At 40.2% G+C, this 25,315-nt stretch overlaps 1 protein-coding gene across 17 annotated transcripts in view; it reads left to right on the top strand.

Moving 5' to 3' along the window:
• Nucleotides 1–3,996: 3,996 nt before the first annotated feature.
• Nucleotides 3,997–25,315, top strand: part of PAWR (pro-apoptotic WT1 regulator) — a 209,221-nt gene continuing 187,902 nt past the window's right edge. For 14 of the 17 annotated variants that reach the window (XR_016394995.1, XR_016394993.1, XR_016394994.1 and 11 more), the window contains exons 1-2: nt 4,001–4,160; nt 4,672–5,347. Coding sequence is in view for 2 of the 17 variants with exons in the window: in XM_089921075.1 (XP_089777201.1) it covers nt 4,820–5,347 (528 nt within the window). In the remaining 15 variants the exon portion in view is untranslated. Of the gene's footprint in view, nt 4,161–4,671; nt 5,348–25,315 lie in introns of all 17 variants that reach the window. The other 3 variants (XR_016394997.1, XM_089921075.1, XM_022559876.3) reach the window with 3 other exon arrangements.

The raw sequence follows: 25,315 nt of genomic DNA, 5'->3' as shown, positions 1-25,315 counted from the left end.
GCACCACAACTACTGAAGCCTCCGCGCCTAGAGCCCATGCTCTGCAACAAGAGAAGCCACCCCAATGAGAAGCCTACGCACTGCAATGAGAAGCCTGTGCACCGCAATGAGGAGTAGCCCCCTCTCACGCCACAACTAGAGAAAGCCCGTGTGCAGCAACGAAGACCCAACACAGCCAAAAATAAATAAATAAATTTATATAGAAAAAAAAGACAAATCATGGCAAATCTTTAAGATATTCAAGTAGATCTGGGTAAGAAGTTCCAAAAACTTCCAGAGAGAAAATACAAAGGAATCAGAATGCCATTGGTTTTCCAAACTGCAACTCTGGAAACCAGAAGACAATATTGTGATGCCTTCAAAATTATAAAGGAAAATGATTTCCAACGTAGAGGTCTATGCCTCACCAAACTATTAACCAAGTGTGAAGATAAATTAAAAACATTTTCTAACACACATGGTCTCGAAGAATGTGCAATCCGATCTCCAGAGAATACTGAAGAAGTACTCAACTAAAATAAGGGAAAAGAAAGAGGACAATATGGGATTCAGGAAACAAGGAGTCTGCACAGGAAATAATTCCCAGGATGTTAGGGAAGTATAATCCCAGAATAACCACAGAGCAATGAGCCTTAAAATCAATCCAGACTAGAGTGGGGGGGGGCGGGCTCCAGGAGAGATACCTCCAAGAAAAAGAGAAATAGAACTGACAGATCATCTGACGTGATGAACTGCATCGACAGGAAGAAAGTCTGGGTGTAAATTTGTGAATGATATATAGAAAAATAAGGCAAAAAAGGGGCAAGTTTTAACTGCAGGAAAAAGAAATATTTGTGTAACAAGAAAATAAGTTGGAGGAAAAAAAAGAAAAGCAAACATAGTACACTGCCTGGCTCAGCTGTGAACAATATTTGCATAGTCATAACACTATAAACATTAAATGGTTATTCAATAAAAATTGCAATACAAGTATAGCAGGAGTTTAGGAGTAAGAAACGTGTAGGTGTAGTTTAAGTAGAGGAGAACTAAATTTTCTTCTGTATCAGGAAGCCAAAAATGGATGTCTAAAAAATGGAGAAATCAAGAAGTAGAATAGCAGGTGAGGGCATTAAAATATAAATAGGAAGATCTATATTAGCAAAAACAGTTATAAGAGTTCAAAGTTCTGGGTAGGGTTTTAGGTAGGGGATTGCTGTCTTTTGTTATAATCCTTGTAGAACTGAAGTATTTAACCATTAAGACGATGTGCATGTATTATTTTGATTTTAGAGGGCGAATTGCATATCTTCCAGAAATATTTGCATTGCAGGCAAATTGTTATTTCTTAATATCCTATTAATTATTTCAACACATACAAACAGGCTATTTCACATATAGCTAATCCACTGCCTGGAAAACATTAAGTAAGACTTAACATTTAGAATAAGTTTGACTCTGACATATTAAAATGAATCTTTGTTTTGTTATCATCATCTTATTTCCCTTTATTATTAAGGGCAAGTGTATCACCCAAATTAGTTGTTTTAGGTTTGCTCAGAAGTTCTTAACTGGGGAAGATTTTGCCCCCCAGGAAGCACTTGGCAAACTCACAACTGGGGGTGGAGGACACTCCTGGTAGGTATCTAGTGGGCAGAAGCCAAGGATGCTGCTAAACATCCTGCAATGGACAGGACAACACCCCCAAAGAATTATCCAGTCCCAAATTTCAGTAGTGCTGCAGTTGAGAAACCAGGCTCAGAGTCTTTAAGGATTATTTCATCAGAACGCTGTACATGAAGATTGACGACATGCAAACACAGCAATTTAGAACTGACTCAGCTAAATATCTTGATGCAATGTTGGAAGCAGTCTGGCTGTGAAATATACCTTTGGGAATATTGAGAATGGTAAGGTAAAGACAAAAGGTATAATAAGCGATAACAATAATAATACACAGCGCTTTGTACCTCAGTAATCTCTTTCATCCATGGTTCCTAGGGCACTTTATAGACTAATAACAACTACTCCGGTACTCCCATACTACCTTTTATCTAAGGATCTTGGACACTTTCACAACACTCTCACAATGTAGGAAGTATTATTATCCCCATTTTATGTGTAAGTAAACAGAGGCACAAAAGGTAAGCAACTTGCCGAAAGTCACACAAGTCCATAGTAGCCAACATTCCTGACTCAGCGCTTGTTAATATACCAGAGAACTGGTCAAAGAGATGCACTGATAAATTATGTGGCAGAGTGTTATCTTAGTTCATTCAAAGTCTGTTGTTTTCAAGTTAATATTGTGTATTTAGTACCTTATCTTTTTTCATCTGCGCCCCCCCCTTAGAAACCCAGGACTCTGTTCAATATCCTATTAATAAAAGAGACTATATTTACTGAGTGCTTTCCTTGACCAAGCACACAGTGTCATTTCTTATAACAACATAAAAACATATGCTGTTATTACTGGTTTTATAGTAAAGAAAGCTGAGTTTCAGAGAATTTAAACAACATGCCCAAGATCTCTCAGCTATTTAGATGTTTGTACTCAGGCACATTATATCCTCTTTCCACTATATCCTGCAGTCCCTCCAAGAGAAAATCCTCTGGTAAGTTATAAAGAATATTAATGTGAATCTCTTTAATGCTCAACCCTCCCTCCCCCACCTTAAAACTCAGAAAACAAAGTAATGAATCATTAATTGAGGAGTTTCAGATGGCACACCCAGGTTGGTACCAGCCAGGCTCAGCCTTTTAAACCGATTCCCAACGTAGGCCTTTAATTTTTTAAACAGTTTTTCCAGAACTCAATCCGGGTTATCCACAAGTTCACTCCAGCAGTCAGACAAAAGACGAGAACTGTGTGACCTTCCCCTCTGATAAATAAATAGCATGTGAATCACATTCTCCTGTTCTCCTTCCTGAGCAGGCAAAGGCTGGCGGCTCACCCACCGTGTGCCACCTAGGCAAAACAGGTACTAAGTAGGAAGAAAGAGTTATGTTAGGTAAGAATGTGACTCAGGGCTCACCTACTTTTTGCAAAATGGTGACCAGGCATTTGTACCCTATGACAGTGATGTGCCCTGGCGTTACTCGGATACAGTGACGTCTGTCTGCTCAAGTGCTTGACAGTGGCAGTCCACCCAGACGTGATCCAGAAATCGGAGATGACTTGCCTCTGAAGATAAGATTTACCTTATGGCATGTCAAGGGTAGAGGAATAGAGACAATCACCGCCCCAGCTCATATCAAATCAGCCTCAATGCAGCTTTAGGACTTTGGTAGGGAGTTTTGCTGCTAAATTCCCTATCTGTGAAGAGGAGATGTAGAGACAGGGTTAAGAGGAAACTCCAAGTAGGACTGGGATCGCCAACACAATACATTTTAAAATGAGCTTTAAAATTTTTCCCTGCAAGCCTAAGATAACAGTAAAGCCTTGATAATACACGTACAGTTGAAGTCTCTTCTTTCAGGCGACACGTTCACCTGAGACCACAGACTTAGAAGGAGGGGCCTGGGTTTCAGCCCTTTCCACTCTCCTGCTTGCCACCCCAGTACATCTGAAAAGGGGGCAGCGACTAGGAAAAGGGACGCGAGAGTATTTTTCCATCCTAGCTAGTCAGGCCCTGAATCATGCACTTTCCCCCTCAGCCAGCAGTATTTGAGATTTTCCCTGGAAGAATATGTCTTGTACTTAAAAGGAAGAGTGGTGGGAGACTGGAGAGGCGGAGAAGAGGAACGGGGAGAAGGGCGTGGAGGGCGGTTCACGCTCCAGCGTCGGAGGCGCCGGCAGGTCGGCCGCCGCGAGGTTGCGCGCCCAGGAATGTGCGGTCGCATCTGCTGGCGCGGGACCGGCGGCAGCAGCGGGCTGGACGCGGCGCCGCGCACCTGAGCGCCGGGGGCGGGGCGTCGGCGGGCCCCGCCGCCCCCACTGCGCGCCGCGCCCCTCGCGCGCGGTCTCGGTCCTTTCCGCCGGCGCTTCGGCGCCGCTCGGCTCCCCTCGTTCCCTTCCCTCCCCTCCCTCATTCCCTCCCACCCTCCCTCCCTCCTCCCTCCTTCCTAGCCCGGGAGCGCCGCGGGCTCAGGACGGAGAGCTGGCCGCGGGTCCTTCCGCGCGGCTGCTTCGGCTCACCTGGGCGCCAGCACCCAGTCCCGCTCCTCGTCCCCCCAACTCCTCCCAGGTAAGGGGCCGCCCGGTCGGTCCGCGCTCCACACGCGCACCCGTCCCCCTGGACTCGGCTGGACTGCTGGGTCCGGGAGGCGTCCCGCCTCCTCCGCGAGTCGGTTACGGGACTCCGCGCCTCGTCCCGGGAATGAGTGTGTCGGTCGCGGGGACCCCGGACCGGAGCGAGGGTTGGAGATGCGACGGGTCGACAGGTGGGGGGTCTGGTCCGGGTCCCCCGACCGCCGCAGGCTCGGACCCCGGCGGGGATGGGGCGGGCGGGCGGGCAGGCGGGCCGGGGGTGGGGACCGTGCCTCTCTCCACCCCTCGAGGGGCGGTGATCGTCCGGGCCAGCCGTGTAGGTGCGTCGGAGAAACTTTGCAGGGTGGGGACTCTGCGGCTCCTCGCCTGCGGGGCTGAGTGGGCGCGCTCTCTGTGGGGCTCCGAGGGGCGCGGCCGCGGGGCAGACCCTCGGGCCGGGCGAGGATCTTACGCTTCCCTTCTCCGCCCCCTTTTGTGTTTCCCTGCAGACCAGCCGGTCCCTGGGGGAGCCGCGGCCACCCCCGCGCCCGGGGGTCGTTCCCTCGCCTCCTCCGGGTGGCGGGAAGGAAGAGGGGGCGGCGGCCGGAGTCGGGGCGGGCGGCCTGAGGTGAGAGCCCGGCCGGCCCCGCTGGGAATATGGCGACCGGTGGCTACCGGACCGGCAGCGGCAGCGGCGGCAGCACCACAGACTTCCTGGAGGAGTGGAAGGCGAAGCGCGAGAAGATGCGCGCCAAGCAGAATCCCCCGGGCCCGGCCGCCCCCGGTGGGGGCACGGGTGACGCGGCCGGGAAGCTCCCGCCGGGGGCCCTGGGTACTTCGGCCGCCGCTGCGGCCAACGAGCTGAACAACAACCTCCCAGGCGGCGCCGCCGCACCTGCCGCCCCCGGCCCCGGGGGCGTGAACTGCGCCGTGGGCCCTGCGCAGCTGAGTCGCGCCGCCCCCGGCCCGCGGCGGCCGGAGGATGAGTCCTCCGCCGCCGCCGCCGCCGCCGCTGTCGCTTCGGGGGCAGCCCCCGCACGGGACGGCGAGGAGGAGCGGGACGGCGCCCTGGAGAAGGGCAAGAGCTCGGGCCCCAGCGCCAGGAAAGGCAAGGGGCAGATCGAGAAGAGGAAGCTGCGGGAGAAGCGGCGCTCCACCGGCGTGGTCAACATCCCTGCCGCAGAGGTGAGCCGGGCGGGGGCCGCGGCCGGACCCTGGAGGGCTGCCGCCTCCTGGTGTCTTCTCTCCAGGGCCCAGAGCTTTCCCCCTCGAGCCTGCACTTCTTAGCCTTTCACTGAGTTAGGCAGGCAGGGGGTGATGGAGTTTTACTCTCAACAAATGCTTGCTGGGAAGTTCCCCAAATCCAAAGTCGGACGCGTGCTTTTCAGGCTTCCCGGCTAAGATCTCAGACCCAGGATCCTTCTTTTCAGTGTTGGAAAGATAACTCGGGACTCCAGAACTTGCCCACCTAGCCTTGTTTGTTTATGGTTGATCAGTTAGAAAAATTGATTAATGGTGATGACCACGTACTTTAGTTACCCACGTGCCCGTCTCAAATTATCAGATAGTTTATCTCTTCTCTCTTAACAGTGTTTAATAGCACCTGTAAAGAAAACGTGGCTTTAGCACTATCCCAGACAGCTTTATCTTTCAATGAATCCAAGATAAGTATATCCAGTTGAGCATATGCTCTATTTCATATATAAACCAGCTTTTGGAAATAGTGCTCCCCAGCACACACACACACACACACACACACACACACACACACGCACGCGAGTTTTTTTCTGAGTGGTATTGTGGACATTAGGAACGCTGTAGCAACCCTCAATTCTTTTTGCTAAAATGCTCTCTCCCTGTATTTAAGTATTTGGCTCTGTGTATTCTGGAAAACATTTGTGGTAGGGTTGGGAATTTTTTGTTTTTTGGGTTGTTGTTGGTTTTTTTTTTTTTTTTGGTATTTTTGAGCAGTCTCAAAAACCATTATGCAGGCAGCAGCATCTTCCCATTACAGAGTTACTGGTGAAACATTTCTACTTGGGGTATAAGTGCACCTTTCTCTACCCTCAACAAAACAAAACAATCCTCTAACAAGTATTTGGTTACTTTAATAGTAACTCACCGGTTTGGGGAAGTGATTCAATAACCTTGTTTCACCCGAAGTAGTTGCATCTTTTTCTCATTGGTTCTAGGTTTTACCTTTTTTTCCTGGCCTTGTAATTTATTCAACTTTGACACACAGTAAATAAATAGTAAGAATTCACCAACTTTAATTGTGGTTCAAGTAAAAGCATTTGCAGTAAGTTAGGGTGTATATCAAACATACCCAAATTTTTAAGTCTTAATATAATTTCCATACCTGGAAAATCAGAGTTTGTCTTTGAAGGGTATATTTTTATGAGTGTTTCAGAGAGATTTTTATCAGCCAGCAAAACTGTCCTCTGTGGTTTCCTACTTGCACAAAAGATCTGTTACTCATTAAATTGCTTTAAAAGGAATTCATAAGAGTGGTAATCAAATTTCTAGGGTTTTTTTTTTTTAAGTTAAAAATATGAAGATTAGGGAGAAACTGAAGAGAAGGCTTTGGAAAAGCTACATTCCTCAACTTTCTTTTTAAAAGTAGCTGATGGTCCAAATAAAAGAATTTGTCATTTGCAATCTTTTCCTCATTGTTCATTTGACAGGGGTCTTATTTTGGGAAATATCTTGGCAGATGTTAAACTTCATTTTTTGTCTGTATGCTTGTGCTAAAATTGTTATTTCTCAAGTACCTTTTTGTTTTTGGTTTTTAAACAAGGGTAATGTTTACCGGGGGTAAATAAGTATGGTGTATCTCGTGAGATCCTAAGAAGCATCCTTTGTTAATATTCCTGTTTTGGGTAAGGGAACGTAGTGCTGAGAATGTAGATGACTCCCCACTACAATTGAGTCTGATACTCTGGAATGTTTTTCGTTTGGGTGTTGGCAACTCCTAAATTTAATCTTCCTTAAAAACAAACAACCCAGGGTACCATTTTTTTGACTGTGGAATTTGAACCTTTTTTATTGAATAGGGAATTGTGTACTGCTTTCTTTTTGTGGTAACTCTGGCTCTATCTGTTTAATGCTGTAGGACCCAACAAAACATGGTAATGTTTTACCACAGTATCTAATTAGCAGGCATATTTCTTGAGTGCCTCCTCCCCATATTTTCAGTTTTTTTAAAAAAATTTATTTGTTTATTTTTTTGGCTGCCTTGGGTCTTTGTTGCTGCTCACGGGCTTTCTCTAGTTGCGGTGAGTGGGGGCTACTCTTTGTTGCGGTTCGCGGGCTTCTCATTGGGTGGCTTCTCTTGTTGCAGAGCACGGGCCTTAGGCGCGTGGGCTTCAGTAGTTGTGGCAGTCGGGCTCAGTAGTTGTGGCTCGCGGGCTCTAGAGCGCAGGCTGTGTAGTTGTGGCGCACGGGCTTAGTTGCTCCGCGGCATGTGGGATCTTCCCGGACCAGGGCTCGAACCCGGGTCCCCTGCACTGGTAGGCGGATTCTTAACCACTGCGCCACCAGGGAAGTCCCCATATTTTCAGATTTTTAAAAACAACGTAAGTCTTTCAGATTGTTAATAGTGGTACACATATGACACAAACCTTTTAAGGTGAATCATTTTCATATCTTTAAATTGTTTTTTTTTTAGAATTTTGTGCCATTCATTTTTCTTAGTAGTTTCAACATTGCGAATGCCAGTTGCTGTGGAGTTTCTTGTGTAATACAGCTTAGCACTGCTATTTTTAAAAGTCATATACTATTTAATAGAATTTTCAGGTATGAAAATACTATAAAAGCAGAAAATCATCAGTCTGTCAATACTCATAATTAGACTTGTATTATATATAGTGTTGAATAAGACTCTCTTATTTTCAGACAGTATTCCCATCGAAATTTATATTAGAGATTAGCATGTAACTTGTATGCAAAGAGTCTATTTTAGTGGTTGATAAACATTGTTTCTTCAAGACGTATTTATTAAGCATGTGTGACACATTTGTTGTGACTTTCATTAACTTATTTTACTAATTACAGAGTATTGTAAAGTTGTTACAAAAGAATATGACAGCAGCTAAAGATACCACTAGCAACTGGAAGATAGTTTTAGTAAGGAAGCAGTTCAGAATCTTAAAGTGGTGGATGGTGATGGGATACTGCATGTGATGGCTGTAATAAATGCAAATGTATAGATGCTCATTAATGAGATAAACTTTAGTTGTTCTTATTTACTAAGTTAGAGGTTTTTTTAAACTTTTTTCTGAATTTTTACTTTTTCTGTTTTTTGAGTCATAGCCCAAATTGGTTAATTTGGATGTGACATACTTCCTGCTGATAATTTTTGTATGCATTTATTAGATGAGCCACATGTTTATTACATGTTGGTGTTCAAGGCACTATCATAAGCACTGTGGAGAAAACAAGAAGAATACGGCAGTGTATATTTTCAAGGAGCAAGACTAATCTAGGAAGAAGGCTAAGGCATAATTACGTGAAGAAACTTAAGTACTGTACTGAGTTAACAGTTTAAAAACCATCTTAACGCAGCATGTAACTAATTGTTTATTAACAGTGTTGTCTGTTTAAAGGAAAGAGATGATGGGGCTAGGAGTAGCTGTGAGGTTGAGGGCCTTGAGCTGAGACTTATATTTCTTTACCTATATTTTTATATATTCACACACGTATACATACCTGTTTGTATAGTATTTTAAATGTCAGAGTGCAGTGGTTCTTAACTGTGGCAGCACACTAACATCACGTGAGGATATTAAAAAAATGCTCCCCCCTTGCTGATTACTTGTCTTCTACCTCCCTGACCTCCTTAGATTTAATGGGTCTGGGATGGATCCCAGGCATTAATATTTTGATAACCTCCCCTTGTGAGTCAGGGTTTAGAACTATTGGGTTTCAGTCTCGGGATACAGAAATGAATAATAGGACACAGGGCTTACCCACAAGGGGCTCTCAAGTAATATAGGGAACTGTGTTAAGTAGTACAGTGCTAAGTACAGGCTATTTCCTGAGCAGGGAACCTAACTCAAGAGGAGGGGGCTATAACTTCCTCGACTGTTAATATCCACGTGTTCAGAGTGATTGTGAAGTTATTGCCATTGGGTAGGTGTGCATGAATGGGTTAACAGAGATGGTTTTCATAGAAAATAAAATCTTTCAATAGATAGAGGTCAAATGATGCTAAAGTTTGGATTTATATATAGAAGTTAACATTTATTGAAACTTAACTGTTTTCATAGTGGTTGGCTAAAGTGTTTTATGTGTTGTCTTGATCAATGCTCACAGCAATCCCATATGGTAGTTATAGTTACTCTTTTTATCCCCATTTCCAGAGGAGAAGGTGGAGGCTTGGAGAGTTTAAATGACTCAAGATCACATGGAAAGTGAATAAGTGGTAGAGTAGTATTTTAAAAGTATTTATTTTTTTGTGTACATTTGTGTCTAGGGAAAGTGGAGTTTTTAATTAATCTATGTTGCATTATTTAGCTTACGTCCCTAGATTTTTTTCAATAACTTTTTATTAGAGGTTATCTTAAATGATTTGAACATCTGAATGGGGAAAACAATGAAAGTATGGAATTGAATAGAAATTAAGGTCAAATTTGTAGGCTCAGAGATTGCTTCTGAGCTTCTAGTCTGTAGCTTGCTTGGCAAAGTTTTGAACACCAGATCATCAGCAAATTATTAATCTGCTTTTGGCTAGCAGTCAGAAAATGTGGATCTTCGATTTTACTTAAGTGATATGTTGTTTTTCAGTCAAGATGGGGTTATAACACCTACTACATACTTTGAAGGAACATTTGATTTATACAAACACTTTTAAGTGAACACAGTTTAAGTCATAATTATTTAGCATATTTTTTGACCATTATATAGGACAAGTTCCACTTAGTAAATCTTATAAATCCAGATAGATTAAGAAATGCCTTTTAGTATGCCAGTTATATTCCAGACTGTCTACCTTTCTGTGTGATGAGTCAGGAGAAGAACTAATAGTGACTCAGAGTTGGAGAAAATTGGACTTGTGAATAGGGTAGAAACAGCATAAACACCTAGGTTCCTTAATAATATTTTAGTCGCAGCTTTCCTAAATTGATAAAGAAAATTGAAATTTAATATTATCAGGATTTGTAATGAGTTTTCTAAGCTGAGAGGCCTTTTTACATAAAAATAATTATTATGTAATTAAAGTAGATGATATTCATGGTGTGTTTATTAAGTGCCAGGCACTGACTTAAGCACCTTACGTATATTGGTGCATTTAATTCTCTCTACAACCCTATGGGAAAATGGGGCAGAAAGGATAAGTTACTTGCCAGAGGCCATATATGTGGTGAGAAGCAAAGTAGTCTGTCTTCAAAGCCTGGTGCTTAATAACCATCTTATTATATTTCAGTGTATTACATACTATGTACCTAGTTTAAGAAATACAAAGATTATTTTATAAGATGCTAATAAATTACTATAGAATTTGAAAATAACCCTGTTATAAAAGGCAGATGAAGTGGGACTTCACTGGAAGAATTTGAGAGCAAATAAATATATAAACAGTGGTATTACAATTCTTGTTTAAAATCTTTGTCAAGCTAGCAGCCTTATTTATGCTCTTTATTATTTCTGCACTGGTTTTCAGCATCTGTGATATAGGCCAGAAAATAATTATGCTGTTTAATAGTAATGCTGATATAATGTCTTAGAAATTTAAAATTACTGGAAAATACTAGTTTGAAATTTTCTAAGAGTTTTTTTCTTTTTAAAAAGTGAGATATAATTTACGTACCATAAAACTCACCCTTTCAAAGTGTACAGTTCAGTGGTTTTCAGTGCATTCACAAAGTTGTGCTCTAAGTGCTTTTACATTTTCATCTTAATGTTTTTATTATGTTCCTAGAACCTGTGGTACCTAAGTTTTAGCTCCCTACTCAGTAAAGTGCAACAGTATTCAAACTGCGAGAAGCTATTAATATAATTTAATTTCAGCTTTTCCTGCATTTCACAGCGAAATGAAATGGTAGAATCTCCTCAGTTTTAAGTTTCTTAAAAAACTTAGACATCTACTACCACTTGTTTTTACTGGAATTTAGTATAAGAGGTACTTAATTTAATTGAATGTAATATTTTCAACTTGTTTAAAATTTTACATATCTTTCATGAGATCTGTAAAGCTCTACTATCTAAACTTTAGGGAACTTTGATTCAGAGTAAAAATGGAGTTTTATGCCATTAATGGCTTTAGTCATACATTACTTAAATCAGGGTCCTAAAAGATGTGGCTGGGTTGGGGTGGGGGGAACCACCTGTACCAGTATCACCTGTGTTATTTATTTAAAATGCAGATTTCTGGGATCCACTTCAGTCTGCGGGTGGGAAGGAGTTATTTAAGACATCATTTTAACATGTTCTTGAGTGATTCTTGTACATACTAAAGTTTGAGAAGAACTGACTTAAATGCTCTGTACTGGTTTACTGATCTGTGAAATGAAATTGATACTGATTATTTTATTTAATTCATATAATAATCCTGTGAGATAACGTTTCTGAAAATGTTCTAAGAATGACCAAATGATAAATTATAGTTACTGTGTAGGTTACATTGAAAGGTGGTTGTTAATGTCTAGTGGAAATTTCTTACTGGGATGTTAAACATTCTTATTTTTCCCTTTTAATTAAGAACTTTATAGATATTTTAACAGAGACAACTTGAGGTACTTGGAAATTCAGAGTATCTTAAACATTTATGTAATGTCATATATTTAGTACAAAATGTTGTCTGCCTTGCTTCTTGCAGAAGCCTAGTCTATAGAAGAAACCTCTAATACTTCATGTGTAATTTGAACTGTACTTTTACTCATTTTTCTTTTTTATATTCTTTAAGGGAAAGTGTATGTTTGTAAATATGTTTAATAATTAGTTCAAACTCTTAAAACAGGTTTTGTCCATCTTGTCAAAATAGTCTCAAGTGAAGACTTTTCTCCTTTTGTTTACTACTCTTACATATTAGACCTGTCGGTGTCCTTAGCTAGCCAGTTGATTCTTAACATATTTGCTTATTGCTGAGGCAACTTTTGGTGTAAGTCTTATCCATTTTTTAAAAAAAATTATTTAAATATTTTTGGCTGAGTTGGGTCTCCGTTGCTGTGCGCGGGTTCTCTCCAGTTGCGGTGAGTGGGGGCCGCTCTTTGCTGCGGTGCGGCGGCCTCCCCTGTTGTGTGGAGCACGGGCTCTAGGTGCGCGGGCTTCAGTAGTTGTGGCACACGTGCTCAGTAGTTGTGGCTTGCAGGCTCCAGAGCACAGGCCCAGCAGCCGTGGCGCATGGGCCCAGCTGCTCCACAGCATGTGGGATCCTCCCAGACCAGGGCTCGAACCCGTGTCCCCCACAATGGCAGGCGGATTCCCAACCACTGTGCCACCAGGGAAGCCCAAGTCTTGTGCAGTTTTGTTTATAGCTGTGTACATACTGGTGTTAGAATTGAGCCTCAGCTATTTATTACATTCTCCTTGGGTTACTTAAAAATATGCCAGGCACCATGTCTGAATAAAATTATAACAATATTTAATTTCTAAAAGCAGCAAAATTATATACATAAAGGGCAAAAACAGCTCCAGTGAGTTCAAAACTAAGCACGTGAATTGGCTAATAAACGTTTATTCGGTGATAGTCTTTAGAAATTTCCTTCACCAAATTTTTATAGGTTACAATGTGGTTTTCAATAATAGTTTCATTTGCTTTATAAGTTGAATTTAAAGAAAAAGGGCTGTTGTGTTCTGAAAGTGAGTATTTTATTAGAGTTTTGCTGAAATGAACAGATAGGAGAGAATTTATGTTGTAGATTACAATTCTGTGACAGTTAAAATTTTGTTTGCAGGCTCTTTTTATAAACTGTTAAGAGACTAATTGAATAATAAATAAAAATAATAAAATACAGTTTGAAAAACATCTGATAAAAACATGTTTTGTAATAAAATTAACTTTAAAAGATACCTTTTAATATTCAGCTTATCTATGGGCATGTAAGTGAACTACTTAATCTTATTTGAGAAATTTTCAGATTATATGAAGTATGAAATGATTTTCTATTACTTTTGGAATTCCTTGCAGAATACTTTTAGTAGTATTTAAAAAGAATGGAAATCTGAGTTATGAAGAACAAAATGAACATTCAGAAGATGGTACCTGAGGAATATGAATAGAAAGTATTTTAGCTGAAATAGTCAAAGAAGTTACTTTAGGTCTCAAATTCTTGACAAGACCTCTTGATATTCTGTAATGCCAGCAAAAGTTGATCCAAATCAAATTTGTATCTTAAATATTTTTTTTCTGCTGGTAAAAAGGTGTTAAAACAGTAATGTATTCATTGTAGTTCCCTTGTGTAAATACAAAAAAAGATAGAGAAACCAATCACCTGTTATACATATTAATATTTGTTGTAGTCCTTTTTCTATCTACATAAAAAATGGAACCACACTATACAGATTTGTGTGTATATTTAGTCATTCATTATGAATATTTTTATGGTGGTGTTCTTCAAAAATAGGGGTGAATTTTTTTTTTTTTTTTGCGGTACGCTGGCCTCTCACCGCTGTGGCCTCTCCCGTTGCGGAGCACAGGCTCCGGACGCGCAGGCCCAGCGTCCATGGCCCACGGGCCCAGCCGCTCCGCGGCATGTGGGATCTTCCCGGACCGGGGCACGAACCCACGTCCCCTGCATTGGCAGGCGGACTCTCAACCACTGCGCCACCAGGGAAGCCCCAGGGGTGGATTTTTAAAAAAAAATTTTTTTATTTTTGGTTGCATTGGGTCCTGTGCGGGCTTCTCATTGCGGTGGCTTCTCTTGTTGCAGAGCACGGGCTCTAGGTGCACGGGCTTCAGTAGTTGTGGCACACGGGCTCAGTAGTTGTGACACTCAGGCTCAGTAGTTGTGGCTTGCAGGCTCAGTAGTTGTGGCGCACGGGCTTAGTTGCTCCCTGGCATGTGGGATCTCCCCGGACCAGGGCTCGAACCCGTGCCCCCTGCATTGGCAGGCAGATTCTTAACCACTGCACCACCAGGGAAGCCCGAGGGTTGGATTTTGTTTTTTAATCATGGTAAAATACCCATACATAAGATCTTAACCATTTTTAAGTGTACCTTCAGTGGTATTAAACACATTCACATTGTTGTGCAGAAATCACCACTACCATCCCCATAACTCTTTTCATCTTGTAAAACTGAAACTATATACCTATTAAACAATAACTCTCCATTCTATCCTCCCTCCAGCCCCTGATAATCACCAGTATACTCTCTGTCTTTAGGGATGGATATGTTTGTGTTTTTTGATGTTAAAATATTTCAACATTGCTTTATTGGCCCTACTTCTAATCAGCTATTTATTCCTTTTCATATATTGTGTTTCGTGAACCATTCAAGAAATGTGTTTGGGTCATTCAAAGCATCTTATAGGTACTGGGACCTTCAGATAATTGTGAAGGATGCCCGGAGATTTTTTTTTTTTTTTTTACCTCCTCTGTTGCCTTTGATTTTGGCGGGAAATTCGTGATTAGAGCTGCAGTAATTATAAGTGTGTGTAAGCTATAACTCAACATACAAGTTCATAAAACTCAACATGGTATGCAAAACTCACATGATTAAAAACCCCAGGGTGAATGGAAAAATGGAGTTTAGGGGCAGAACACTCAAAAACTTTGTCAGTGACATGTGAAACGACAGAAACCTAGTGAAGACTAGCACAATTTTATACATGTTAAATGGTTAAATATAGAAGTACTGCAATAAATATGACACTTTACCTTGTAAAAGGCCTGAAGTTTGCTTACAGAAGTGGGTGTCAAAAGGGTTGCAACTTGTGAAGTGGTGGAAGAAGGGCTATCTGAAATTGGATTGAAAGTTCAACACCAGATATGAATGGGTATAGCTCATAACGCAGTGAGTGAACTGAGCTACCTGGCAGAACTTTGTGGTGTGTGTGTTTTGTGTGTTTCTGTGTGGCTGGGTAGTGTTTTCTCTGCTCACCTAGTGTTTCTTGCAGTTGCACAGAAGCAAATGTGAAATTTGTGTTATGCTCAACTTGTTCCCTAACATTAGTTACTTTGGAACAAATACAGTTTTCTAAACAAATGCTAGAGTGTATATGTATATGCCCATACATACATACATATCTATGTATCTATCTATATCTGTATTCATATCCACATCCATATATCCAAAATATGTAAAACAGTGGCATGGGAAGATCAATCCAAGTAGTGAGGTAGAGAAAGATCTAGGGAGCAGACAGTGACTAGAGCTGAGAATACTCATTTAACCATATACTAATACTGATTGCTAGGGCAGTGCTGGTAGAAAAGGAAAGCAGTGGATGGATTTTAGAGGGTTTTTCTTTGGTATTAGAAAATTACATAACTGGGTGTTTTGAACTGGAAAAGTCTTTAGAGATCATCTAGTCCATTATAAAAAAGTGTTAACTTGGTTTTCCCAGACTACTTTTATCTCAGAATTTAAGTTGTATTTCGGCCTCAGCCTTCTTCCCTCTAGCTGAGTGCTGCAGTCCTGCCTCTCCCCCACCACGCCCCCGCCAGGCTAACTCTCCTGATTACTATCTGGAATCTCGCTTATTTTATTATTTTATTCCTTCTTAAATACTCAGCCTTTCTCTGTTGGTTCATCTTGCCATGAAGGAATGTTCCCTTAATTCTGCTTCACCTTCAACTTACTTTTCTTTCCTTAGTTGCTCAACTTAAAGGCATTGTTTTCACCTGCTAACTCCCATTTCATTGCTCAGTCCCATTACTTTATTAAAATTGACCTTGCCAAGTTTGCTTATGGCCTCATAATTGCCAACGTGACAGCTTCTTTTCTATTTTCATCCTACCTCACCTTCTTTAGCATTTGCCCTTGTCACTTTTCTCCCTTGGGTGCTACAGCACTTTTGGTAGATTCTTTTTTAGTTGGTTTACTCAAAAACATTTGAGTGCCTTCTCTGTGCCCCAGGCCCAGTGCTCCGTGATACAATGAGTTACATTATCAGCAGTCTTTAAGGAACTTCAGGTTTTCTCTTAGAGAAAAAAATAATGTCTTAGTTTAGGCAGCTATAACAGAATATCATAAACTGGGTGATATATAAACAACAGAAATTTATTTCTCACAATTCTCGAGGCTGTGATCTTGGACTCCCAAGATCAAGACAGCAGCAGAATCTGTGTTTGGTGAGAGCCTGCTTTCTGGTTCACTCTGTCCTCACATGGTGGAAGGGGTTGAGAGAGATCTCTGGGGTCTCTTTTATCAGAGCACTAATCCCATTCATGAGGACTCTACCTTCATGACCTAATCTCCGCCCAAAGGCCCCATCTTCTAATATTATCACATTGCGGTTTATGATCTCAACATAGGAATTTTCTTTTTTCTTAGCCTGTTATTTTTTTAACATCTTTATTGGAGTATAATTGCTTTACATGGTGTGTTAGTTTCTGCTTTATAACAAAGTGAATCAGCTCTACATATACATATATCCCCATATCTCTTCCCTCTTGCGTCTCCCTCCCTCCCACCCTTCCTATTCCACCCCTCTAGGTGGTCACAAAGCACTGAGCTGATCTCCCTGTGCTATGCGGCTGCTTCCCACTAGCTATTTTACATTTGGTAGTGTATATATGTCCATGCCACTCTCTCACTTCGTCCCAGCTTACCCTTCCCACTACCCATGGCCTCAAGTCCATTCTCTAGAAGGTCTGCGTCTTTATTTACGTCCTGCTCCTAGGTTCTTCATGACCTTTTTTTTTTTAGATTCCATATATATGTGTTAGCATACGGTATTTGTTTTTCTCTTTCTGACTTACTTCACTCTGTATGATGACTCTAGGTCCATCCACCTCACTACAAATAACTCAATTTCGTTTCTTTTTATGGCTGAGTAATATTCCATTGTATATATGTGCCACATCTTGTTTATCCATTCATCTGTCAATGGACACTTAGGTTGCTTCCATGTCCTGGCTATTGTAAATAGAGCTGCAAGGAACATTGTCGTACATAACTCTTTTTGAATTATCAACGTAGAAATTTTGGAGAAACACAAATATTCAGTCCATACCAGATAACAAATAATTATAATTTGATGTTATAAAAACTACAATATAGAAAAGAACAAAGTACTGAACTAGCTCAGAAAAGGGAGCCACCAGTTACATGAGGGATTCAGAGAGCTTTATATTTGATGAAGTGGTATTAAGCCCTGAGACTTGACTGATGAAGACTTCCCAAGTGCAGAGGGGGACACAGTAACATTCTAGATAAGGGAAGGCACAGAACCAAGAGATAATAGCATTACATTGCATGCCTACTGTGTGCACAACACTGTGCTGGGAACTTTCTGTGCATTATTTCTGATCTTCACAGTAACTCACAAGGTAGATTTTTTTATATTTCTCATTTTACAAGATGAGGAAGTTGAGCTTCATAGAAGTTGTGACTTGCCCAAAGCTATACTGGCAAACTTGGACTCCACATTTGTCTAGGTGCCAGTGCTCACATGTTGGTTATCATTGTTGGAAAGAGGGAGGGATATGTTCTTACAGAGGAAACTGACATGCAGAGAATTCACGATTGGGAGTGAATGGAGAACAGCTAAATAGGAATGATATGGACCAATTGTGATGGATCTGAATGTCATGCCAGGGAATTCAGACTTTATTCTGCTGTTCTTTGTTAGTATTATTGGCTAAGCATTTCCTTCCTTTGTCCATACCTATTTATACAATAACTCTGACAGCTTCCAGAATGGAATAAGTTTTGCCTGCCTAATTTGAAGTCATTAAGGGAATTTTCTTGTTCAGAGACAGCTACCTATTCAAGAATGTTAAACAATATAAAATCCTGTAAAAATAATATGCATATAATAGAATAAATAAATCCAGATTTTCACATGGGTTAAAAAGAAACGAGAGGATAGGCCCTAAGCAAAGTTATACCAAAAATAATTATGTACTGAAGATTTAGGGGTGACTTTTTAGGGGAGCGGGATGGAGTGGAGGTGGGGGCTCTGGTGATATTAAATCGTCAGATTCTGTTCTGAGTGTAATCAAGAAGAGGTTTATAGCTTAATTTTGTCCCTGGGTTTAGACTTTTTCCTGTATTTGATATAAAAACAGGTGTTAATTCCACTCCCAGATTCTTTTAGCTCATCTTGGAATACAGATGCTTGGAATACAGGTGCTAAAGGATGGGCATTGCCTTTGACTCTTTTCCTGCCTTTATTCATTCAGCTTCTACAGATGTTCCCTTCCTCCCTTCCTGTCTCCCTTCCTTCTGCCCTCTCTTACTTAGAGGAAGTTAAGTGCTTCTCCAAATCACGTATTAGGAATAGTGTTTATTTTTGATGATTTAAAGGCAGTGCTTTCTCATTGCAGAAAATTTGAAATTAAACAGCCAAAACAGGATTGTGCAAACATCAGCTATAGATTACTGCTATCGATTTGACATACATTCTTTCATTTTTATTAATTGGGATTATATTCTATGTACATTTTTATAGCCTATCTTTATTTTTTTAAATTTTATTTATTTACTTTTTTTTGGCTGCGTTAGGTCTTCGTTGCTGCTCATGGGCTTTCTCTAGTTGTGGCGAGCGGAGTCTACCCTTCGGTGCAGTGTGCGGGCTTCTCATTGCAGTGGCTTCTCTTGTTGCAAAGCACGGGCTCTAGGCATGCAGGCTTCAGTAGTTGTGGCTCTAGAGCGCACGCTCAGTAGTTGTGGTGCACGGGCTTAGTTGCTCTGCGGCATGTGGGATCTTCCCAGACCAGGACACCAGGGGGTGTCCCCTGCATTGGCAGGTGGATTCTTAATAACTGCGCCACCAGGGAAGCCCCTATAACCTATCTTTAAGCTTGACATTATATCATGAATATTATTTCCTTTTAAACTTTTTTTGAAAGCGGAGATGTTAATTTTTTGGTTTCATAAATGTAATTCCCACTGTCCAATGATAACTATTACTTTATAGTTTTAGTGTACAATTTTTGAGGATATTTTTGGGCATACACCTAAAATAAATATATAAGTCCAGAAATTTAGTCACTCTACAAATATTATAACCTTTTTGCTCTTACTATCTTATGATCATCTTTATATGTCAGTGAATATATATATAGCTGTGTTGTTATTCTTAATGGCTATAGAATATTTAATAATTTAGATGTTCCAGTAAAGCTACAACACATTTGCTACCTTCTTAGTATATATTGCATATTAGACACTGAATTAGGCCTTTTGGGCATCTGAGTTGCTATGTCTGCTGTTACCAGCATTGCCAGGATTTGGACAAACTCTAATTCATGTTTTTTTCCTTGAGCAATTTAAAATCTAATTTGGAAAAATAAGATAATTTTGAAACATTTAAAAAAATGTGTAATAAAGTGGTAAATAATGCCATACTCTTAGTACAGAGAAGTGAGAGTTCCGTAGAGGACTGAATAGTCCAGAAGGTTTCACGGAGGGAGTGTGAGATTTGAGCTGACCTTGAAGGACTGATAAGAAATGGGCAGGTGAAGAGGAGAGTCATATTTCAGACTGAGAGAGAGCAGAGTGGGCAGTGGTACAAAGGTGGGAGTTAGCAACCTGATTGAGATACAGGGTTTATTTATTTATTTATTTTTTGGCTGCACCGCGTGGCTTGTGGTATCTTATTTCCCCAGCCAGGGATAGAACCCAGGCCCCCGGCAGTGAGAGCACCGAGTCCTAACCACTGGACCGCCAGGGAATTCCTGGGATAGAGGGTTTATATTAGGAAATATACCTCAGCTTTGAAACCCATGGAGTAGAAGGATACAGGTGTTACAATTGGTAGTTTGCTTTGATGCTACCTTCAGAGCTCTACTCTGTAGATCATTTGAAGCACTCAAATTTGTTCATAGTAATATTTCTTTTTAATTTATAGGCATACCTCAGAGATGTTGTAGATTTTGTTCTAGATCACTATAATAAAGTGAACATTGCAATGAAGCAAGTCACATGCACTTTTTGGTTTTCTAGTGCATATAAAAGCTATGTTTGCACTATACTGTCGTCTATTAGCGTTATATCTAAAAAAATGTACATACCTTAATTAAAGAATACTTAATTGCTAAAAAATTGCTAACCATCTGAGCTTCCAGCAAGTCATAATTTTTTTTGCTGGTGGAGGGTCTTGCTGGATGCCTGCTGACTGATCAGGGTGCTGGTTGCTGAAGGCTGGGGTGGCAGTGGCAACTCCTTAAGATAAGACAATGAAGTTTGCTGCATCAGGTAACAACTCTTCCTTTAACCAGTGATTGCTCTGTAGCATGCAAAGCTGTTTGATAGCATATTACCCACAGTGGAATTTCTTTCAAAATTGGAGTCAGTCCTCTCAAACCGTGCCACTGCTTTATCAACTAAGTTTATGTAATATTCTAAATCCTTTGCTGTCATTTCAACAATCTTCACAGCATCTTGAGCAGGAGCAGATTCCATCTCAAGAAACCACCTTCTTTTCTCAACCATAAGAAGCAACTCATCTGCTCAAGTTTTATCATGAATTTGCAGCATCTCAGTCACATCTTCAGATTCCTCTTCTAATTCTAGTTCTCTTGCTGTTTATACCACCTCTGCAGTTACTTCCTCTACTGAAATCTTCCATGGGGGTTGGGATCACCTTCTTCCAAACTCCTGTTAATGATGATATTTTGACCTCTCCCCATGAATCATGAATGTTCTTTTTTTTTTTTCATGAATGTTCTTAATGGCATCTAGAATGGTGACTCCTTTCCAGAAGAGTTTGAAATTACTTTGCCCAAATCCATCAGAGAAATCACTGTCTATGGCAGCTATAGCCTTACACAGTGTATTTCTTAAATAATAAGACTTGAAAGTTGAAATTACTCCTTGATCCATGGATTGCAGAATGAATGTTGTATTGGCAGGCAAGGAAACAACATGAATCTCATTGTACATCTCCATCAGAGCTCTTGGGTGACCAGGTGCATTGTCAGTGAGCAGTAATATTTTGAAAGGAATCTTTTCTGAGCAGTAGGTCTCAGCAGTGGGCCAGCTATGTTGTAAACAGATGTGCTGTCATCCAGGCTTTGTTATTCTTTTTATGGAGCACAAGGGCCTTAGGATTTTCAGAATGGTAAGTGAGCATTGGTTTTAACTTCAAATCACCATCTGCATTAGCTCCTAACTGACAAGAGAGTCAGACTGTCCTTTGAAGCCAGGCATTGAATCTCTCCTTTCTAGTTGTGCACGTCCTTGATGGCACCTTCTTCCAATATAATGCTATTTTTTTTCTATCAGTACACTGAAAATCTGTTTTTTTAGTGTAGCCACCTTCGTTAATGATCTTAGCTAGATCTTCTGGATAACTTGCTGCAGCTTCTACATCAGCACTTGCTGCTTCACCTTGTACTTTTATGTTATGGAGATGGCTTCTTTCCTTAAACTTCATGAGCCCACCCATGCTAGCTTTAAACTTTTCTTCTGCAGTTTCCTCACCTCTCCTAGCCTTCATAGAATTGAAGAGAGTTAGGACCTTTTTCTGAATTAGGGTTTGGATTACTGGAATATTGTGGCCTGGTTTGATCGTCTATCCAGACCACTAAAACTCTCTCCATATTAGCAGTAGGGCTATTTTGCTTTCTTATCATTGAGTTCACTGGAGTAGCACTCTCAGTTTCCTTCAAGAACTTTTCCTTTGCATTCACAACTTGGCTAACTGTTTAGTGCAAGAAGGCTAGCTTCGAGCCTGTCTTGGCTTTCAACATGGCTTCCTCACTAAACTTAATCCTTTCTAGGTTTTGATTTAAAGTGAGAGACTTGGGACTCTTCCTTTTGCTTAAACACTTAGAAACCATTGTAGGGTAATAAATTGGCCTAATTTCAATATTGTTGTGTCTTAGGGAATAGGTAGGCCTGAGGAGAGAGAGAGAGATGGGGGAACAGCCGGTCAGTGGAGCAGTCAAAACACAGACATTTATCAGTTAAGTTGGCTGTCTTATGTGGTTGCCGTTTGTGCCACCCCAAAACAATTGCAATAGTGACATTAAAGATCATTGATCACAGATTACCATAACAAATAAAATAATGAAAAAGTTTGAACTATTGCAAAAATTACCAAAATCTAACTCAGAGACAGGAAGTGAGCAAATGCTATTGGCAAAAATGGTTCTGAAAGACTTGCTCCATGCAGGTTTATAAAAAATGCAATATCTGCAAAGTGAGATAAAGCAAAGCACGATAAAACGAGGTGTGCCTGTAAAAGACTTTGTTAGAGTTGCTTTAGCTTGTAGAGAAATTGAGTAGAAAGTAGAGAGTTCTCATATACTCCCCTACTCCCTAGTTTCCCCCATTATTAACATCTTGCATTGATGTGGTACATTTGTTACAGTTGATGAACCAGTATTTATGAACCAATATTAAATAAAATCTGTAGTTTACATTAGGGTTCATTCTGTGTTGTACAGTTTAAAAAAAATTTTGTTGAATGCATAATGTCACTGTATCTACCGTTACAGTATCATAGGGAATAGTTTCACTGCCCTAAAAAATTCCCTATGCTTCACCTATTCATACCTCCTCTCCTTCCCCTGGCAACCACTGATCTTTCCACTGTCTCTATAGTTTTACCTTTCCCAAATGTCATAGAGTTGGAATTCTCCTATGCGGTCTTTTCAGACTGGCTTCTTTGATTTTAGCAACATGCATTTAAGGTTCTAAGATTTCATTTTTTTAAAATCAGATAATAATGGTATTAATTAACCTAATCACCTAAGTTTCCCCAGATGACCTGGGATGATTTTTTTTCAAAGCATCATTATCTACCCTCAGATGAAACATTTGTTACCAGTAAGGAGTTATAGCATAAATGAGGTGTTGAATCAATGTTTATCGAATGAACAGTTGTTCAGAAGAGTATGCCAAAGCTTTAATGGAAATATCAAAAGAGGAGCACTAAAAAATATTTTGGTTAATGATATTTTCATAAAGTGTGTACAACTTCATAAGGTGTATAGAAAGCCTTGAGAAGGTCCTATTGCTTATTTGATCATGTCAGTTAGAATATGTTTTATGTTAAAATATTAATCACATTACTTTCTAGTCCACATTTGTAGTTTTTTTTGTGGTTTTCCACCAAATATCTGATCCTGTGTTTGCACAAAGAAACAAATAAAAATCTATCTTTGACTTTCCAAAGATCCTTAGAATTCATTTTTTATGAATTCTAATGATCCTTTAATTAATTTTTTTATTGATTCAGTGAAATGTCAGAAGGGTAAACATCTAGAGCCTAAGTGCTTTCTTTATGTCTGGCTTCATTTCTAGATGGCAATATATTTGAATTCAGAGAAGTTACTTCCACCTTCAGTATATAGAACTTAAGGCCTGTGTTTCTAGCCTGTTGATTAAAACCTTTCCTGCGTCAATGAAATCTATCCACAGACTTCTCCCAGAGAAGGGACTCAATCTTGAGATTGGTGGAATATTTAGATGGTAAGTTGATTAGAGACAAGGAACTTTAATTACATTCCTCAAATTTTTATTTTGTTGAATTCAAGGTTAAAAGGGTGAACGCAAAACAACTTTAAGCTATACCTGGTTCTGAAATAATTATTAGAATGTAATGTTTTCCTTTTTTAAGCTTAGCTTTCCTTGAGACTCCACTTAATATCCTCAACACTTAGCTCATTGCTTGCTATGCAGAATTAAGACTGTATTGAGAATGTGGCAAATGTGGCAAATCTGAGTAAATGATTTCATTTCTAAGTTATATTTTCTCCTAGGTTCCTGCTCTAAAATCACAAAATCTTGAAGTTGACTTAAAATTGGAGTTAAACTTATGATATCTCCTTTTTATTGTGAACTGCAGTTGGTAATATGGTTATCTATTCCAGTGAATAGTTGAGGATAACAAATACTAGAAAACATCTGCCAAAAAATTTGTGTGGGCATAAGAAAGAGTCAGTTACAGTAACTGCTGTTATTTTGGTATTTTGTAAATTACTCCCTTTGCAATACTTGTGTCTCAGGAAACATTTTTTTTTTTTTAATGTCATGGAATTTTTTAGAATGAAACTGTATGAGAGACATTTTTAGCATTTTGTAACCCACTGATTTTTCTATGAAGAATTTTCACTGTTACTGACTGGAATTTTTTGTTCAAGAAAAAATTTGTAATAGTAACACATAAGATGGGCATGATAATGGTAAAATGTTTTGCCCATTTAATTTTATTTTGGCTCCAGAAACAGATTTGACAGTTTTGTTTTTTAATAGACCTCAAGAGCAGTTTTAGGGTCACAGCAAAATTGAGTGTAAGTTGTAGAGATTCCCCACATCTCTCCTCCCTCTACATTGTGCATAGCTTCCCCCATCATCAACATCCCCTACCAGAGTGGTATATTTGTTAGAACTGATGAACCTACACAGACACCCAAAGTCCATGGTTTACATCACGGTTTACTCTTAGTGTTGTACATTCTGTGGGTTTGGACAAATGTATAATGACATATATCTATCAATATAGTACCGTACAGAGTAGTTTCACCACCCTAAAGATCCTCTGTGCTCTACCTATGCAGGCTTCCTCCTAACCCCTGGCAACCACTGATCTTTTTACCGTCTCCATAGTTTTGCCTTTTCTAGAACATCATATAATAGCAATCATACAGTAGGTAGTCTTTTCATATTGCCTTCTTTCTCTTAGTAATATGCATTTAAGGTTCTTCCATATCTTTTCATGGCTTGATAGCGCATATCTTTTTAGTGCTGAATGATATTCCATTGTCTGGATATACCAATTTATCCATTCATCTACTAAAGGGCATCTTGGTTGCTTCCACATTTTGGCAGTTACGAATAAAGCTGCTATAAACATCCACGTGTAGGTTTTTGTGTAAACATAGTTTTCAGATCCTTTCGGTAAATACCAAGGAGCATGATCAACGAATTATATGGTAAGAGTGTGTTTAGTTTTGTAAGAAACTGTCAAACTGTCTTCCAAAGTGGCTGTACTATTCCCACCAGCAATGAATGAAAGTTTCTGTTGCTCCATATCTTTGGCAGCATTTGGGGTTTTCATTGTTCCTGAATTTGGCCCTTCTAATAGATATGTGGTG

The sequence above is a fragment of the Delphinapterus leucas genome, chromosome 11 (genome assembly GCF_059928025.1).
Source record: "Delphinapterus leucas isolate spDelLeu-1000000601 "Yukka" chromosome 11, BTC_Dleu_Yukka2, whole genome shotgun sequence".
Classification (NCBI taxonomy): domain Eukaryota; kingdom Metazoa; phylum Chordata; class Mammalia; order Artiodactyla; family Monodontidae; genus Delphinapterus; species Delphinapterus leucas.
This window is presented reverse-complemented; position numbering and strand designations above follow the sequence as displayed.